This window comes from Saccoglossus kowalevskii, chromosome 3 (genome assembly GCF_978046115.1).
Source record: "Saccoglossus kowalevskii chromosome 3, keSacKowa6.1, whole genome shotgun sequence".
NCBI lineage: Eukaryota > Metazoa > Hemichordata > Enteropneusta > Harrimaniidae > Saccoglossus > Saccoglossus kowalevskii.
Window position 1 is genome coordinate 17029587 of NC_140643.1, and position 15526 is coordinate 17045112.

At 36.2% G+C, this 15526-nt stretch overlaps 2 protein-coding genes and 1 long non-coding RNA gene across 3 annotated transcripts; 2 read left to right on the forward strand and 1 right to left on the reverse strand.

Moving 5' to 3' along the window:
• Nucleotides 1-200: 200 nt before the first annotated feature.
• On the reverse strand, nt 201-3238 carry LOC146747516 (uncharacterized). The gene is made up of 2 exons (XM_085496828.1): nt 1622-3238; nt 201-1513 (listed from the first exon to the last, which is right to left on the reverse strand). Exon 2 carries the CDS (start codon nt 1484-1486, stop codon nt 449-451), a length of 1038 nt encoding a protein of 345 aa, XP_085352954.1. The 5' UTR covers nt 1487-1513; nt 1622-3238; the 3' UTR covers nt 201-448.
• Nucleotides 3239-9303: 6065 nt separating this feature from the next.
• LOC100368951 (aldo-keto reductase family 1 member B1-like) lies at nt 9304-14348 on the forward strand. The gene is made up of 7 exons (XM_006820883.3): nt 9304-9333; nt 9917-10084; nt 10635-10751; nt 10971-11042; nt 12180-12296; nt 13695-13801; nt 14165-14348. Exons 1-7 carry the CDS (start codon nt 9304-9306, stop codon nt 14346-14348), a joined length of 795 nt encoding a protein of 264 aa, XP_006820946.2.
• A 438-nt stretch (nt 14349-14786) lies between these two features.
• LOC146747517 (uncharacterized) lies at nt 14787-15285 on the forward strand. Its single transcript, XR_014928861.1, has 2 exons — nt 14787-14875; nt 15023-15285. It is a non-coding gene; the product is annotated as an uncharacterized LOC146747517 (long non-coding RNA).
• Nucleotides 15286-15526: the final 241 nt, after the last annotated feature.

Here is a 15526-nt window from a genome sequence, read left to right on the forward strand (position 1 = left end):
CAATTTAATTATACACATTGTACAACCTTCAATAGGCTCAGGGCTTTTATCCCCGCATGCTATTAACCATTTAGTATCATTGCTATTTACCAAAATATTCCCCTGTCCGATTTCGAGAATCTTAGGGTCGTATACTGGGTTGAGTATTAAATCTATTTTACACGTGTTATGAATTTCCTCTTTATTATCATAGAACAAGGCCTTCGTACACGACGACTTACGCATATTTATCATGGTAATCACAGAGGGACAATCTTTTACTGTCAGACCAGTACAAGACGAAATTTGGTCTGCACTCATTTCAATGTAGTAAGTTTCATCTTCATTAACCCCAAAATACTCTGCAACTGACGTTACCTTCGTGCGCCCGTTCTTTGCTGTATTATTGTCGAAATGCTGAGGTTTATCACCTAAATCATAAGGGAGGGGCATAGGCATGACTATCACTTTATACACTTCGAATATGTCGTTTTTTTATAGTAATGGGAATTCCAACCTTTATGTACACATTATTGTCTGTACGCCGAAATGTCACTCTCGCATTATGGTAATAATAATTCAAATTCGTGTATGCTATATCAAAATTAGGATATTTCTTTCGTAGTTTCTTTCGCACTGCCCTTAAAGCATCCCCTAACACTCTCGGTCCTATCAACTGCAAAGGTAACCTTTCTTGTAATAACACGTCAATCGAACTCACCCTACGTTGTGTCTCCCTTTCAAGTAACTGTAACGCTTGTAGGCGTTGAATAGCATATCGAAACATTAAATGTGTGGATCGCCGTTCATAATTTAATTCTTTTTCTAACGCCTCTTGATTTAGTTCCATTCTGTTCAAGCGCTTTCTCCATTGCGATAAATCAGATACGATTGAATAAATGGCCTCATGATTTTCCTTAATCCCATTCAGAGCATTCTCTATTCTTTTATTCGTTGTGAAAACATATGAGTTTAAATCATCTTCGTACGCAACAATTTGATCTGTCATAACCTCGGTGGAACTTTCCAATGCCGCTACATGCCGTCTCAAAATATTTACGTCGTTCGACGTGGCCGTTCCGAATAAAGATTTCGATACCTTCCCTACAAAGTCTAATAATCCCCTTTTCTGCCGTTCATTTCCCAAATTCCTTTTCTCTATCTTTGGAAATAACACACGAATCGCTCGTTCATCTCTCGAAATATGATACATATAGAACTTATTCTGTTGTTCGACTAACTTCAAAGTTTCCCCGTATTCCTCACAAAACTTCGGAATGAGGTGAACTGTTTCGTTCGAACATAATGACTCATTCACACTCATCATAGGAATATCTAAATAAGGTATTGCGAACGTATGGTGCCAGTACGTTAGGCTGTTATCGATGTTTGCTACCCGTTCAAACAATACTCCATAATTGGGGCGCAGAACATAATCTCTCATCTGCACAGACGGTTTCCATCGTACGACCAGTAATACACTAATAAATATCAACGCTATTCTCATCTTGACATCAATTTCTCGGGAGACGCACTATAAATTAGTAATGAAATGAAAAGAAAGGGGTATGACACATGATAAATGAAAAATTCGTGGCCAATTCTCAATTTGCGTGGTCGAATGGTAGAATAAAGTACCCACCTAAAGCGTTTCCTATGTTCTCATCAAATTGTCCCTGGCGTCACCGCCCGGCGTCTTCATGAAAGTGTGACCCCCAACACCAAACCCGTACGTAGCTATAGTGCGGACATAACACTTCCATGTAATTTAAACTTAGGCTTTATCATGGATTCTTTCCACGCTCCTTGAGAAATGGTCTCGTATGAATGAATTCGTTAAGTATTGTCGTTAGTAATGAATGATGTGCGTCCCAGGGCCTAAATAACACTCGTCTTGTCACACACTAATCTCTTTTTAATATACTTCTAAACCATTAATCAACTTTTCCCGCCTTCTTTTATTCGCTCTTGTCGATCCCATAAGGGGTATCGGATGGTCTTCTAAAAATAATCTCGCCTGTTCGTTTAAATTCTCATAACATTCCCAAGAATTTCGATCTTTTGGGTACCCCACCCATTTAATAAGATACTCTTTTCTACCGTTCCTTAGCCTACCCTTAATAATCTTTTCGATACCAAAATATCCGCTATTCTTACTATTCATCTCTGTGTCTCTGGGCATACATACAATTCAATACCACAAAAAAAAACGGTAAAAAAAAGATAGAAAAGTAAGCAATACATTACATTACTGAGCAATAGGGTTAGGGTTCTGGAAAAGAGTTCAACGTCCTTATTGAGTTACACAGTGTCAGTTACAGTGTCCAGCGAGCAGTTCTCTAAGCAATACACAGATAGCTAAAGTTCTAATTCAAAGTCTATATAGCGTCTTCTTCTCTTGTCGTCGCGTTAGTCCGGGTCGTTATTTGTCATCTTCTTGTCTTTAATGTCGCTCAATTCTTAATTATACAGTCCTATCCGGTACTGGTCCTTCCGAAGGGGTTCTGAAATCTTCATCTCTTCAGCGTTGTACATCGGTGCCATACTGGTAACGGTGTTAGTCGTCGAGCGCGGTTTCTGAGTCGTCTCTGCCATGGAGCTGTTAGTTCGGTTCACAAGAAAGACACCTCTTCGTCATTTCACTTTTCTTCACAGGATGATTTTTGTGTTGAACACAATGCCCAAGGGTTATCCACCACGTGTGATAGGTATTTTTGATGGTTAAAAACCTTTCACTTAGGTAACCGGGATTCGGTCGTTTCCACGCTAGGCTGACAAAAGACACACACAAGCTTCGTTCATGTTCCCAAAACGATTCTCTGCCAAGTCCCTGGTTTTCACCCGAGACAGCATTAAATCCATCTTTATTTCTTGTCACCCCTTAACCAATTACAATCAGTATAAGAGACTCCAAGGCCTTTCCTTCCAACAAACAACCAATCACATGAAAGTTTTACACATCATAATCAATTAATTACTCGTCAAGCTGTCTAGAGAAAACATTTCTATACATTGTCAACACTAACTAATATTGATGGGGTAATAATCTCGCACTAACATTCCACAAAGATACTACCTTTTTTAAACTCGCAAACAACATTGGTTTAGAATTACAGCTACTGTCTTGTATCTTAAAAACTGCAGAGTCATAAGATGTTTTTGGTTGATTTCGACCAGCTCGCCATCTGGTCTTGTCATTAACCTTTATCAGTATATGTCATGACAACCACTGTCAAACTGACTGAAATATAAATCATGATACAACTATGAAAGTGGCAACTCACGTAACACGATATAAAAGGTTAAACGATCGGGTACAAACAAATGTGTTACAGTGTTTTAAATCCAAAATTAGGTATCGGGTAACTAACGAATACAACTATCGCCTGCTCACAAAGTCTCTAGATGTATTTGAAACACAGTGGTGCATTAATGACGCCATTGCAATCCTGGATGACAACTCCTTAATAATCCCCGATATTTTAGACAATGGCTGAATAATATCCTTTTTAATTGTACAAACCCGCCTTTTCAATTGCTTTTTATTAGATTTATTGTACTTTTAAGTATTTTTAGAATTGTAATTATTTGAGTGTACAACCATTTGTTATTTTTATTGTTCAATGTCGTACATGTCTTTTACTCACCTTTCGTCACTTGTTCATTGTTTATCTGTTTGTAACCTCCGCTAATCATTTGTAATCGTTTAATCGTTTTATTTTGAACCGAGAAATGTGTCAAACGGATGACTGTTATCCCGATGGCACAGGGCAGGGGGTTCGATTCCCTCTTTGTCCGTGCCACTTGGTGTTGGCCTGCCCATGGGGTTTCTCGGTTTTATTTCTCACTGTCCAGTCGTTATTAGTCCCCGTTCGGACGAAGTCCGAAAACGGGGACTTATAATTCGGTCTCCGTCCGTCCGTGCGTCCGTGCGCCTGTGCGTGCGTGCGTCCGTGTGTCCGTGCGTCCGTGCGTCCGCCCGGAGTCATATCTCAGAATCCCTTGGACCGATTCCGTTCATTCTTTGCATATGTCCCACTGTATGTGGGACATATGCACATGCAGTGGTTTAGCGATTCGACTGGCAGCCATCTTGTTTTTTGAAAATGTTGTATTTTGGACATGCTTTGTTAGTTTTTATTCAAACTTAGTATATAGATTATACATGTTAGGATACATGTCCATGATGATTTATTTCACAATTGGATCAAAGATGGCCGACTGGCAGCCATCTTGTTTTTTGAAAATGTTGTATTTTGGACGTGCTCTGTCAGTTTTCATTCAAATTTGGCACATCATGTACTTTATACATGTTAGGATGCATGTCCATGACAATTTGTTTCAAAGGATGGCCGATTGACAGCCATCTGACTTTTTGGCCTTACTACTATATTTACACAATTTATGTACCATTTTCATTCGTATTTGGCACATACATCATACATATCAGTGTGTTTCATAATCAGATCAAAGATGGCTGAATAACGGCTGTTTTTATTTTGGCCATATTACTATGACACAAAACACGTGTTTTGATGTAAATAAACAATCTGTTGTATACGCCATTTGGAACTCAAGTTTCAAGGATACGCTCGCGACAACCCCTCCGCTTTAATATGACAAGCACAAAGAGAACTTAACAAGGACTGTGTCATTTTCAATGACTTGTTGATTTATTATTTGCCCGTAGAATCAAAAAGGAACTAACTCATTTATTGTCGATTCTGATGCGATGGTCGAGATTGATCAAGGATTCCCCACGTCACCGATGTTGTAGCTTTGAATACTGTTTGTTTTAATTTTGATTCATGATTTACAGCATCATCGCACATTTACGTAATTTTTTCTCCCGGATCAACTATATGTTGTATGTGACCATGAGTTCAAAAGATTACTATCGAATACACTAAGCAGAACGGTTGAATTGCTAACTGAATCACAGTCCCTGTTGAAGAACTGTGACTGAATACACCTGCAAATACATACAGCGCCCTCGCCTAAATATAAAACACAATTGTTGTTGTTGTTGTTGTTGTTGTTGTTTTGCCAAAATGTTCTGTTTGTTTTTGACATATGTTTAAATGCAACGCTGCATTCGCGTCGTTGTTATGCAACAGAACATCAATACAATTAGGGATTGTTCGGGTCGTTTGATTAAACATATATACACGATATATATTTCTTTTCAACAATGCAATGACTCAGCCTGGCTAATTCTACTCGACACACTACAAGTCAGACGTGTAAAAGCTTTATAATTAGTGGTATTAACCCATATTAACCTTTCCTCCAGGCTAGCATATACTGGGTGGTTACTATGTCTCGTGCTGATGGAATATGTAATTGACATATCAATATTACGTCCTCAGTACCTAGGCCACGAATTTATAAAAAAGAAATCTACATTTACTACATACCAGAACTAGTGTAGGGACAACCTGGTGTGCATATATGTATTTGTTGTGCATTAACAGTCGTGGTTTCACTTCAATCAAGAACTACGACTAGTAATTTTGAATGTTATTCGCATATTCAGATGGATGATTTCTTTGTATTTCTTATTGTATTTTCATGTTTTCTTCTTGTAACACAGTAAATTGATAACAGTCGATACTGAAAAGTAGGATTTGTATCCTAAAGTTAAGCGTATTAAACAATACATTCACTATACATCTGTCCGAAAGTAAGTCGTGTAATGACATACTGGACTTCTCGCTCATTGAACGATTGTCCGTATGATGAATATCTGTAAACAAATTAACAGATGATACAACAGACTGTGTGACGTCATCGCTGGTACTTAAAGTTCGACCGTGGGTAACCTCGCGTACTTCCTCCAGACTTTGACTGGTAATGAGTGTCCATACTAATAGAGTGACCCTGAAATCTGGTGAGCAGATTCACGTACTACCATGGCCGAACTTTATATTCAACATGAAAGTCGGAAGTTCAAGGGAAAAAATAGATAATTGATGCTTCATCATGAAAACTCCAGTCTTTGTTATCATTCACTTGAAAGTCCAATATGCTGTATTAGTTCTCCACACACCAAGACTTGGCATTCATTGAAAACTTCAGGTAGCGGATTTCATACACTCACAATAGCCAGTCCTGGCTTTCAGTTATTATATCATGCTTGTTAATTTCCTACTATTTCGCGAGATCTTTCGACATTTTAAAGTCAAATGTCAAGGTCACCTTATGAGTTTATGTATAGTTTGTCTATAATTACAGAGGGAAACATAGCCAGGGCCTTCGGAATTCAATAACTCCCGCTGTATTTTTCGGTGTCCTCGTAATAACCTCATAATATTACTCAAAATGACGGTAATAACAATACCAATATCTATGGCAATACACATTCAAGGTCAAGTACACTGGATTAAAAAACTCTGACACGAAACAATAAACATAAATCATAGTGGACACACAGTGCCAATGAGGGCGTATTACACGAAATATTGATGTACGTTTATATAAAATGCACAATGATAAATGTCAATTGATTCTACTTTCTAATTGATGCTGAATGTGACACGAATCAAGGACTGGTGGATATCTGGAACAGGAAACGAGACATTTCGACTAAAACCAACGTGATGCAGGTGGTCGGACTTTTCTACGCAGGATAATATTAAGTTTAGTTGAAATCTCAACAAGTCAGCTTAATAAATCGAGTCGCCATACTGGAAACAGTTAATACTGGCATACAAGACTCAAAATGTCAACGATTTTTCTCACAGGGGCTTGATTCAACACAACGGCAACAGCAGACTGCAATGTCTACCCGCCAATCCACACAACCACAACTTTCGAAAACACTTCTGCCAGTCATTAAATTCCCGTGCAAATACAATTTCGACTGCCACTGGAATACAACAACATCCATAATCAATTTCACTTAGAAATAAATACAGTCAATTTAACAGGGGAATTGACCCTCCCAGACAGACAAAATTAATTCGACTATTACACGTCAAACCGCCATACTGACTGACCTGAGACACGCAGACTTATTAATAAACAAAGTCATTCTAACAACATACTATAGATGGCGCTCTCACTATCAGTTTGGCTTTTAAAAGCAAGCTGCTAAATGCTACACGGCAACTGTCCAATTACACACAAGCCATCGCGGTATTCGGGGTGCGCCCTCTAGGGACCGTGTAAACATCCATTACCTGCTATACTGCATACCGAAGGTAATGTCATATTTTACTTCTATATTGTTGTATACTGATGCCCATTTTATAAAACTGCAGGTGCGTACTCACTGACACTTTATAGTTATAATGCACTGGATGAATTATTGATATCGTCCACACTTAATGAGAAATAACTGGAGAGTTGCATCCGAAGTTAGCGACTTGTTGCACCGTTGTTTACCCACGATTTTCGCATCGTTTCAGAACAGATGGTTGAAATTGTAGAACAAACCACTTCTTGTATACTAATAAATATGCAATCGTTTCAACAAGATTTTATTTTTAATCCTGACAAAAGTTTAATGATGTCAACCTGGCAATTATTTTCAAAATATAGTGAGAGCAAAATTTCTTTATAACCATGTTTATTGTTCTAAATAATACTATTATATTCTTACAGCGATTATCTGCATTTCAATTAGTTTTGTTGTTGTTTACCTCAGACACCGTAGACTGTTTCCATAGGCTGTTCCCATCATACATTCAGGTAGTATTTTGCCACCAACTGAAGAAAGAATAACTTTTAGAAGGCGAGAGAACACAGGAATGTAGTTATTTGTTAGCTGTAACGTATGGAAAATCGTCCCAATCGACATAATTAAAAAATACAGACGGTATTTGACGTTGTACACCAGTAGACAATTTAGTTCGTTTACTCATCTCGTTTAATGATACATACCGTTGTCAAATTAATCAAGAGACTCGGAAGGCTTGGCTATTTTAAACTTCGTGAATAGCATAACAAGTGCAGACTTTATTCAAGTGTAATTAACGTAAGTGGGATGTATTAACGAGTTATAATACTCATACCATCGAAAGTTACGACTTTTACTCTCGAAATCGGTGATAAATACATGCATTAAATACAAGCATATACCATTTTTCTCACAGCAACAATATTGGATTTATGGAACCTTATTTTAATGAAACAATTTTGTCCAATGATATTATTATATATTTCAATGCTAGCGATGATCGTAACCTAGTGGATTTAAAAACAGTTTACACCATATATTAAAATATTACATTAATTGTCATCCACTACAATCGTCCACCACATTCACACCTAAATAAAAACAATTTTTGACTTAATTCGCTATTTATTACAGTTACCGGATATAGTCAAAAGCATTCTTTCAAGTTTCACAATAAATGCATTAAATTGAATCTAGTTTGAACTGCATATACAAAACTTGCTGAACAAGGTAATTTGGGCCGTTTTTTCCTTTGTTTTTATCAAAAAAATGATGATGTCTACATGTATTACAGTAATTTTATTTTTCAATTGTTTAAAGGTATTGTAGCTAACAGCAATATAAAATGATTGACAATTGACAAAAATTCTATATTGGTTTAGCAAACGAGTATGTAAACAGAGGCGGTGGCGGCACGGGGAGGGGGCGAGATCTGCTCACCATCCCTCGCGACCTAACATAACTAGACCCTCTGAAACGCAATTTTCTGCATTTTGAGGGGCAAACTTTGCTGATACACGAGGGTTTCAGCTTGATTTGCGACGCCCCGCCCGGTGCCGCCGCCACTGGTAAAGGTATTGTGTTAGTAGTTTTTGTTTTCAAATTGAACGATTTATTCCTTGTTTATTTAGCTGACAAGATTATCTTGAATATGTACGGAGGGAAAATGAGTATAATTGGTATAATAACGCATGTATAAAGTTAGCCCTATTCAAGATGCCGAATTTGAAAACACGAGACCCGATCATAAATTTATTTATCAAATTACTGATTTCGAGACACATGAATGGTGGGTTACCTGTCTATTAGAAGCGATAACAATTTCGGTTTCAATCATTTGCAGTCATTTTGTTTATTTTAGTTCTTGCTCTATCAAATGGGCGCTCTAAGATACAATTTAAACCTTGAACTCTTAACAGTATCAACAATCTGGACAGTGACCTTGGACACGTGTTTCAAAGGTCAGATTTCCTGTGTGCACAGGCCCACAAATAACGCCGAGTCATTGTGACCTGACAACAAACTGGAGCGATATAAAGTGCACGCAGCACGGCATAATACGGTTGTCATTTAATTTATAGGTCCCACTGCAATATTAGTAGAAAATGGAATCGTTAACTGTAACTTTGAACAATGGACTAAAAATGCCAAAAGTTGGACTCGGAACATGGAAGGTCAGTTTTAATATTCTCTTCTTACGTAGTTGCGTTTAAATACATTTAGCAATACAGTTAGTAATTGTGTATATGAGAGATTAGCAAACAGTTACATAGTATTTGTAAATGTACAGTCTTCACGATTTGTCCTGTGCAAGTTATTCTTCATTTTAGTCAAAAACATCGAATATTGTAATACAGTAATATAGCCGATCGATTAGCGCATTACGCCTATTTCCACGTGATAGTATTAATCGAAATGGTAGTATTGGTACGAAATAATAACTTAAAATAACAAGTTCGCTATAAAACGTTGTCCTCCAGACAGTTTATGAAATATGCACAACCAGAGAGACACGAACGACACGAAAGACATGCGACACAAAATGTGCGTAAATTACGGTTATAACAGGGCATAGCGTTTGTAGGCACTCCCCACAACTAGAGACAATGGGAACAAAGTCACTCTTACCCAGTTTTCTCCCAATCTAAAGTACATTTTGCGCCATTCATTTACCCCAAAACATAATAATTCCCCATGTTAAAATCTAATGACAGTGAAATTTAGATTATCTAAATAATTAATATAATGTTTCATCAGTCATCACCAGAGGCGGTGAGAGAGGCAGTTAAGTCGGCCATTGGAGCGGGATATCGTCATATAGACACTGCATCAGTCTACGGCAACGAGAAAGAGATTGGAAATGCATTAAAAGAAGTGTTGAACGAAGGGAAAGTTAAAAGAGAAGAACTTTTCATCACTACAAAGGTCAGAGGTCGCTAAAATGTGAAATATGGATGACGTATATATGCTTGTCGGAAGGATTCACAATATTAAAGCGCGGTGGTCGTCGCGCAGCGCGTGTTCGAATTTCATGTAAACAAAAAATGTATTTTACACGCGTTTTGTACGACGCCCTGAGCCCCGTGTCGAGCTGGACTCGGCGCGACGACCACGTCAATTTAATATTTCACTTATTCATACACAGTGGATAGACATGAGTAAGTTTGCTTAGTTTGTTTTCATGTTACCAGATTGCACATGTCTTACTTCGTACGTAATTGTTCTAGTACACATATGTATAATTTAATAGGCGGTGGTCGTCGCGAAGCGCGTGTTTGAATTTCATGTGAGCAGACTATGTATTTAGTTTACACGCGTTGTATACGTCGCTATGAGTCCCGCATCGGACTGGACGCGACGACCACCGCTCTCATGTTCATGAAACATATTCGTATAATCACTAACCCGAAATAATCAACCAATATTAACACAGTTTATCACACATATTGTTTCATAACGTTTGCTTATCTTCCAGCTAGCACAATCACAAATGGATCCAGAAGCCCTTCGTCGGAATTTTGAGGCATCGTACACGAATCTTCAGTTGGATTATATAGATTTATATCTGATTCATAATCCCATTGGATTAAAGGTAAGTCTGTATGTGCATGGACAACGTATTTATAGCATGATAGTCTACTGGTTGCTACCGTCATAGATATATACAACACAAACTGGGTGGTTGGTTGGTGTTTTTATCTGCGGATTTACAAAAAGAATTTAAAATATTATTCATGAATGGACTATGCGATAGTCAGATTAAGAACTTACATGGTTCACCTCGATTTATACATTACTACTTGTTTTATAGGCTTCAGTGAACGATGCTGTCGCTACTGGTAAATACGCACCTGATGGTGTGGATTATGTTGATACGTGGAAGGTAAGTCACTCACTCTGTTTATAGTTTCAAAGTAAATAGAACAGGGCACCTGACCTGCTCTTGACTTGATACATTACAATTGTGTAACTAATTGCTAATTGGCAAGTATTCTAATTTCTTCGCTTGTATTGGAGGTACGGTACTCGCGATCGTTCAAACAATATTCATTAACTATCTTTGAAAACTTTATTGGTCAAAATCTCTGATTAATAAAACACGTAGAAACTCTATCTATTGATTACGTAATTAGCCACATATTTGTTCTAATTATGCCATCACAAATGATTTTAAATTTAGAAAGAGGTTCAAGGGCAAAGTTTAGTTTGAAAGTTGAAGTGAAATAGATAGCTGTCAGAATAATGTCGGCAATAATTTCATGTAGTACAATAGACAAGGGCTAGATATACATGTATAAAAATTCCCATAATTTTGTTCACGTAACAGTCACGTGATATTACTGATCTGTAGTTTGCTTTTGTAGTAGTTTGCGTATGGCAATTCGCATCATTTTGTTTACGTAACGGTCACGTGATCATACTGATCTCTAGTTTGTTTTTGTAGTAGTTTGCGTAATATACAACCCATATAAGTACAACTAATATATGATATTGACATTACTTTAAGAGGAATTACATCACGTCCTTTCTAGGTAACAATAGGGGCATAGCAACAGGTGGATGATTATGCAGTACATTGTACTTATAGAAAAATGTAATACGAAGCAAAACTCATAAAATTTCGGATATTGAATCTAGCTTTGAGTATATTATATTGTTTTGCGTAATATCTATATAATTGAATGCTCTATATTTGTATAAATATATCTGGCATGTTTCACTTTGACATACCAATTAAAAATAATTGTAATTATTGAAAGGATGACTCGTTGGAAATGCATATAAGTGAATGTAACGTAGGGAAAGTATAAATAACGGTGTAACCAAGTTGTAACTCTCCAATGTAAAAGATGCCGAATTTTAGTGGCATATGCGAGTTGTTTATTTAATATTATCACTATCATTCTTTGTATAATAAAGTATAACTGTTTCTAGTGTTTTAAATATATTACTAAAAACAAATTATGCACGCATGTTTAACTACATAACACCACGATTGTTTTCATCAATTGTTTTGCAGATATTAGAAACATTTGTAGACGAAGGCCGCGTCAAATCTATTGGTGTATCAAATTTCAACGACAAACAAATTGAAAGAATATTAAAAGTCGCGAAGTATAAACCAGTGGTTAATCAGGTGAGAATGATGAAATAATTTAAATAATGGTTAGAAGTATATAAAGTAGCTAGTGGTACTGTGTAGTGATTGTTGTTAAGAGTAAAGACGTTCCGAGTGAATATCGACTCAAACTGTGCTGGTTGTACATTTTAAGGATAACGGTGTTATATAATTGTTGATATCTTTTTAGTAGAACAGAATGTAAATTACTGTGTTTTAGTTGGATTATTTGGTTATTTGTTATTCAGTCACAGATGGGTATATAGATTTGCTAAGAATATACTATAGTGGGGGGAGGTGGCGGTGAACATGCCAAAGCATATAGTTTCATGTGTAAGCACATCATATGCATGTGTACTATTTGATTAACAATAGTGGTTAATTATCATAAATGGCAACATTTATTATTCATTAACGAATACGATTGAGAGGGATCCTTGGTTAAGGTTTGCAGGTTCTTGTATTTGATCGGGCCAGGTTGGCCACAGGAGGGCGCATTAAATTGCCATTTGATAGACAGATGGCGCATAGCACTATTATATCGCGAGTATGGCTTCTGCGGTATAATTGACGCTATGTATCGTTACTAGCACTTGCGATGTGCAAATAAAAAAATCGGGAGAAACGACAGTGACATTCAATGTCCGGAAATGTCGCCTGGCACAAAAAATTCCAAAAGAAATCAGTTCAACCAATTAATTACTCATGATTTACCATAATGAAGACACGCTCAGTTCTTTCTCTATGTGTCTGGTTGTTGGGTATGACGATAGAATGATGGGTAGATAAATACTTAGGATGCAATGGCGACCAGCATCTCGATAAGATAGCTACGGCAATGACTCGCTTGGATGAGCTACATAATTACTGTAACTGAATCCCTGTAACTGATCCAGCACTGTCGTAAAGCATAGTGGTTACTATGACAACGGTCAACTTTTTACCTCTTTTGCAAAAAAACATTATAATAACACAAAGCATATGGAATGACGTGATTAGGATTGCCGTGGCCGAATCAATAACTAATCTGTCACGCGACTAATAGAATATACATTGTATCATAGACAGAGCAAAAACTTTATTCCAAATGTCGGTTCCATCACTCCACCTCAAATAGTCCCTTATCAATATTCAGCTATATCAATATCATAGCCATACATGGAATGCTCCAGGAAAGCAAGCCTACATCCACCTCGTAAACCAACCCATACGTAAGCATGGACATTGATTGAGCAGCAGATAAACAAAATTCATCAATGTTATCAAATGTATCAACTTTACAAGTATATTTCAAACACAGGGAATCTCTTATTCCGTTACTTTATTTGGGTTAAATTGTTACACAATTACATTTGCAACATTTAAGAAATGTATATATTATTGATTAAACGTAAATTTATTGCTATTTTATTTCAGATTGAGCTCAATCCGTATTTTACAAGAACTAAGTTGGTTGATCGATGTCAGGCGAATGGTATTGTAATTATTGCTTACAGTTCATTTGGTTCTTTAGACCGACCTTGGTAAGCCTATAACACTTGTAGGAACGAATGCTAGTATCCCACGTTCTCCCACATATTGTAATTCAAGCCGAGACCCTCAGGGTGTTTCACAAACGTTTATCCAACGTGTTGTACTTAGTTGCTGTAATATTATAATAAATACAACTTATTAGGTTTTGTCAAGCATTCCGACACATCTTCTAGTTCTTGACATTATAAGATGTGTTTGTGTGAGGCAAAAGTGCAACGTTCTTGATAAATTAAATTTCAGAAAAGGGTTCAGAGACACTTGAAGTAACATAAGCCTAGTGTACACGGCTTACAAAATAAACCAGCTGCAACCAATGTATGTATATATAATTGTGATACATAACATATTTACAGGGCAAAGGAAGGAGACGCAAATCTACTGAAGGATCCAACTGTATTGTCGCTGGCTGAAAAACACAATAAGTCATCGGCGCAGGTGTTACTTAGATTCGCCATTGACCGTGGTTGTTTAGTGATACCCAAAAGTGTGACTCCAAAGCGGATACAAGATAATATTGAGGTATGTTCGACCATATAATCAATTTAGTCACTTTATTATGGGAATAATGTTTAAAGAAATCATAAACCTTATTTAAATATTTTCAATACACACAGTACCAGTTAGGTTCACCTCGAACATTTATATATATAGTTTAGTGGGGCATTATTGTTCCGGATGTACAATTCCAATATTTGACCTATAAAGATGTTATATTTTTTCTATTCGCCACACACACTAATATATCTCAAACTTTATGTTTTTATTTATTTATTTATTTATTTATTTATTTATTTATTTATTTATTTATTTATTTATTTATTTATTTATTTATTTATTTATTTATTTATTTATTTATTTATTTATTTATTTATTTATTTATTTATTTATTTATTTATTTATTTATTTATTTATTTATTTATTTATTTATTTATTTATTTATTTATTTATTTATTTATTGTTCAATTAAATCTATAGGTATTTGACTTCAAGCTTACCGCTGATGACATAAATACTTTGATGTCTCTTAATCGTAATTTCACAATGGGCTTGGTATTATGGAAAACGTAAGTGTCAAACAATTGGCATAGATGTATTTTGAATGCCAGTTATTATGAATGTAACTACGCCAATCTATTGCCTACATATACATCCATTGTATGCGTTTACATCATCTATTCCTGGATCATAACGATGTGTTATTTTATTTGCAGGTGCAAGGACCACCCACACAGTCCTTTTAACGAGGAATTGCAATTGTAACGTGATTGGAAATAAATTTCAGAATTGTTGGAATTTTAATGTTGCTCAATTACAAATTAATAGACATTGTGGCTAATTTATATTGAAACAATCCATACACAATCATTATTATTGATTATTTGAGGTGACATTCGAATCAAACATTGAATTTATAATACTAGTATAATGTATTCGACATGATGTTTATCTGCAAGTATATATACAATACAACCAACTGCGACAGAGTTTATAATATGCATTTACATCTTATTCGACATTGCTTTATAGCAAAGAATGCCAAAGGCTAATATGAATTAAGTATACAACGTTATTTTGATCTTGATTCCTTCGATAAATAAGCGATATATATGCCAGAATGAGTGGCTAATCGCGATCATTGCTTAAGGGTTGAGAATAGTCAATATCAAATACAGCATAACACATCATTTTCCCCTTTGAGCGTTTTAGAAATCGGT

Coding starts and splice junctions, on each gene's coding strand:
- LOC100368951 (XM_006820883.3), top strand. CDS start 9,304: ATGCCAAAAGTTGGACTCGGAACATGGAAG. Junction 10,085..10,634: donor AACTTTTCATCACTACAAAG/GTCAGAGGTCGC, acceptor CTTATCTTCCAG/CTAGCACAATCACAAATGGA. Junction 11,043..12,179: donor ATTATGTTGATACGTGGAAG/GTAAGTCACTCA, acceptor ATTGTTTTGCAG/ATATTAGAAACATTTGTAGA.
- LOC146747516 (XM_085496828.1), bottom strand. CDS start 1,486: ATGAGAATAGCGTTGATATTTATTAGTGTATTACTGGTCGTACGATGG.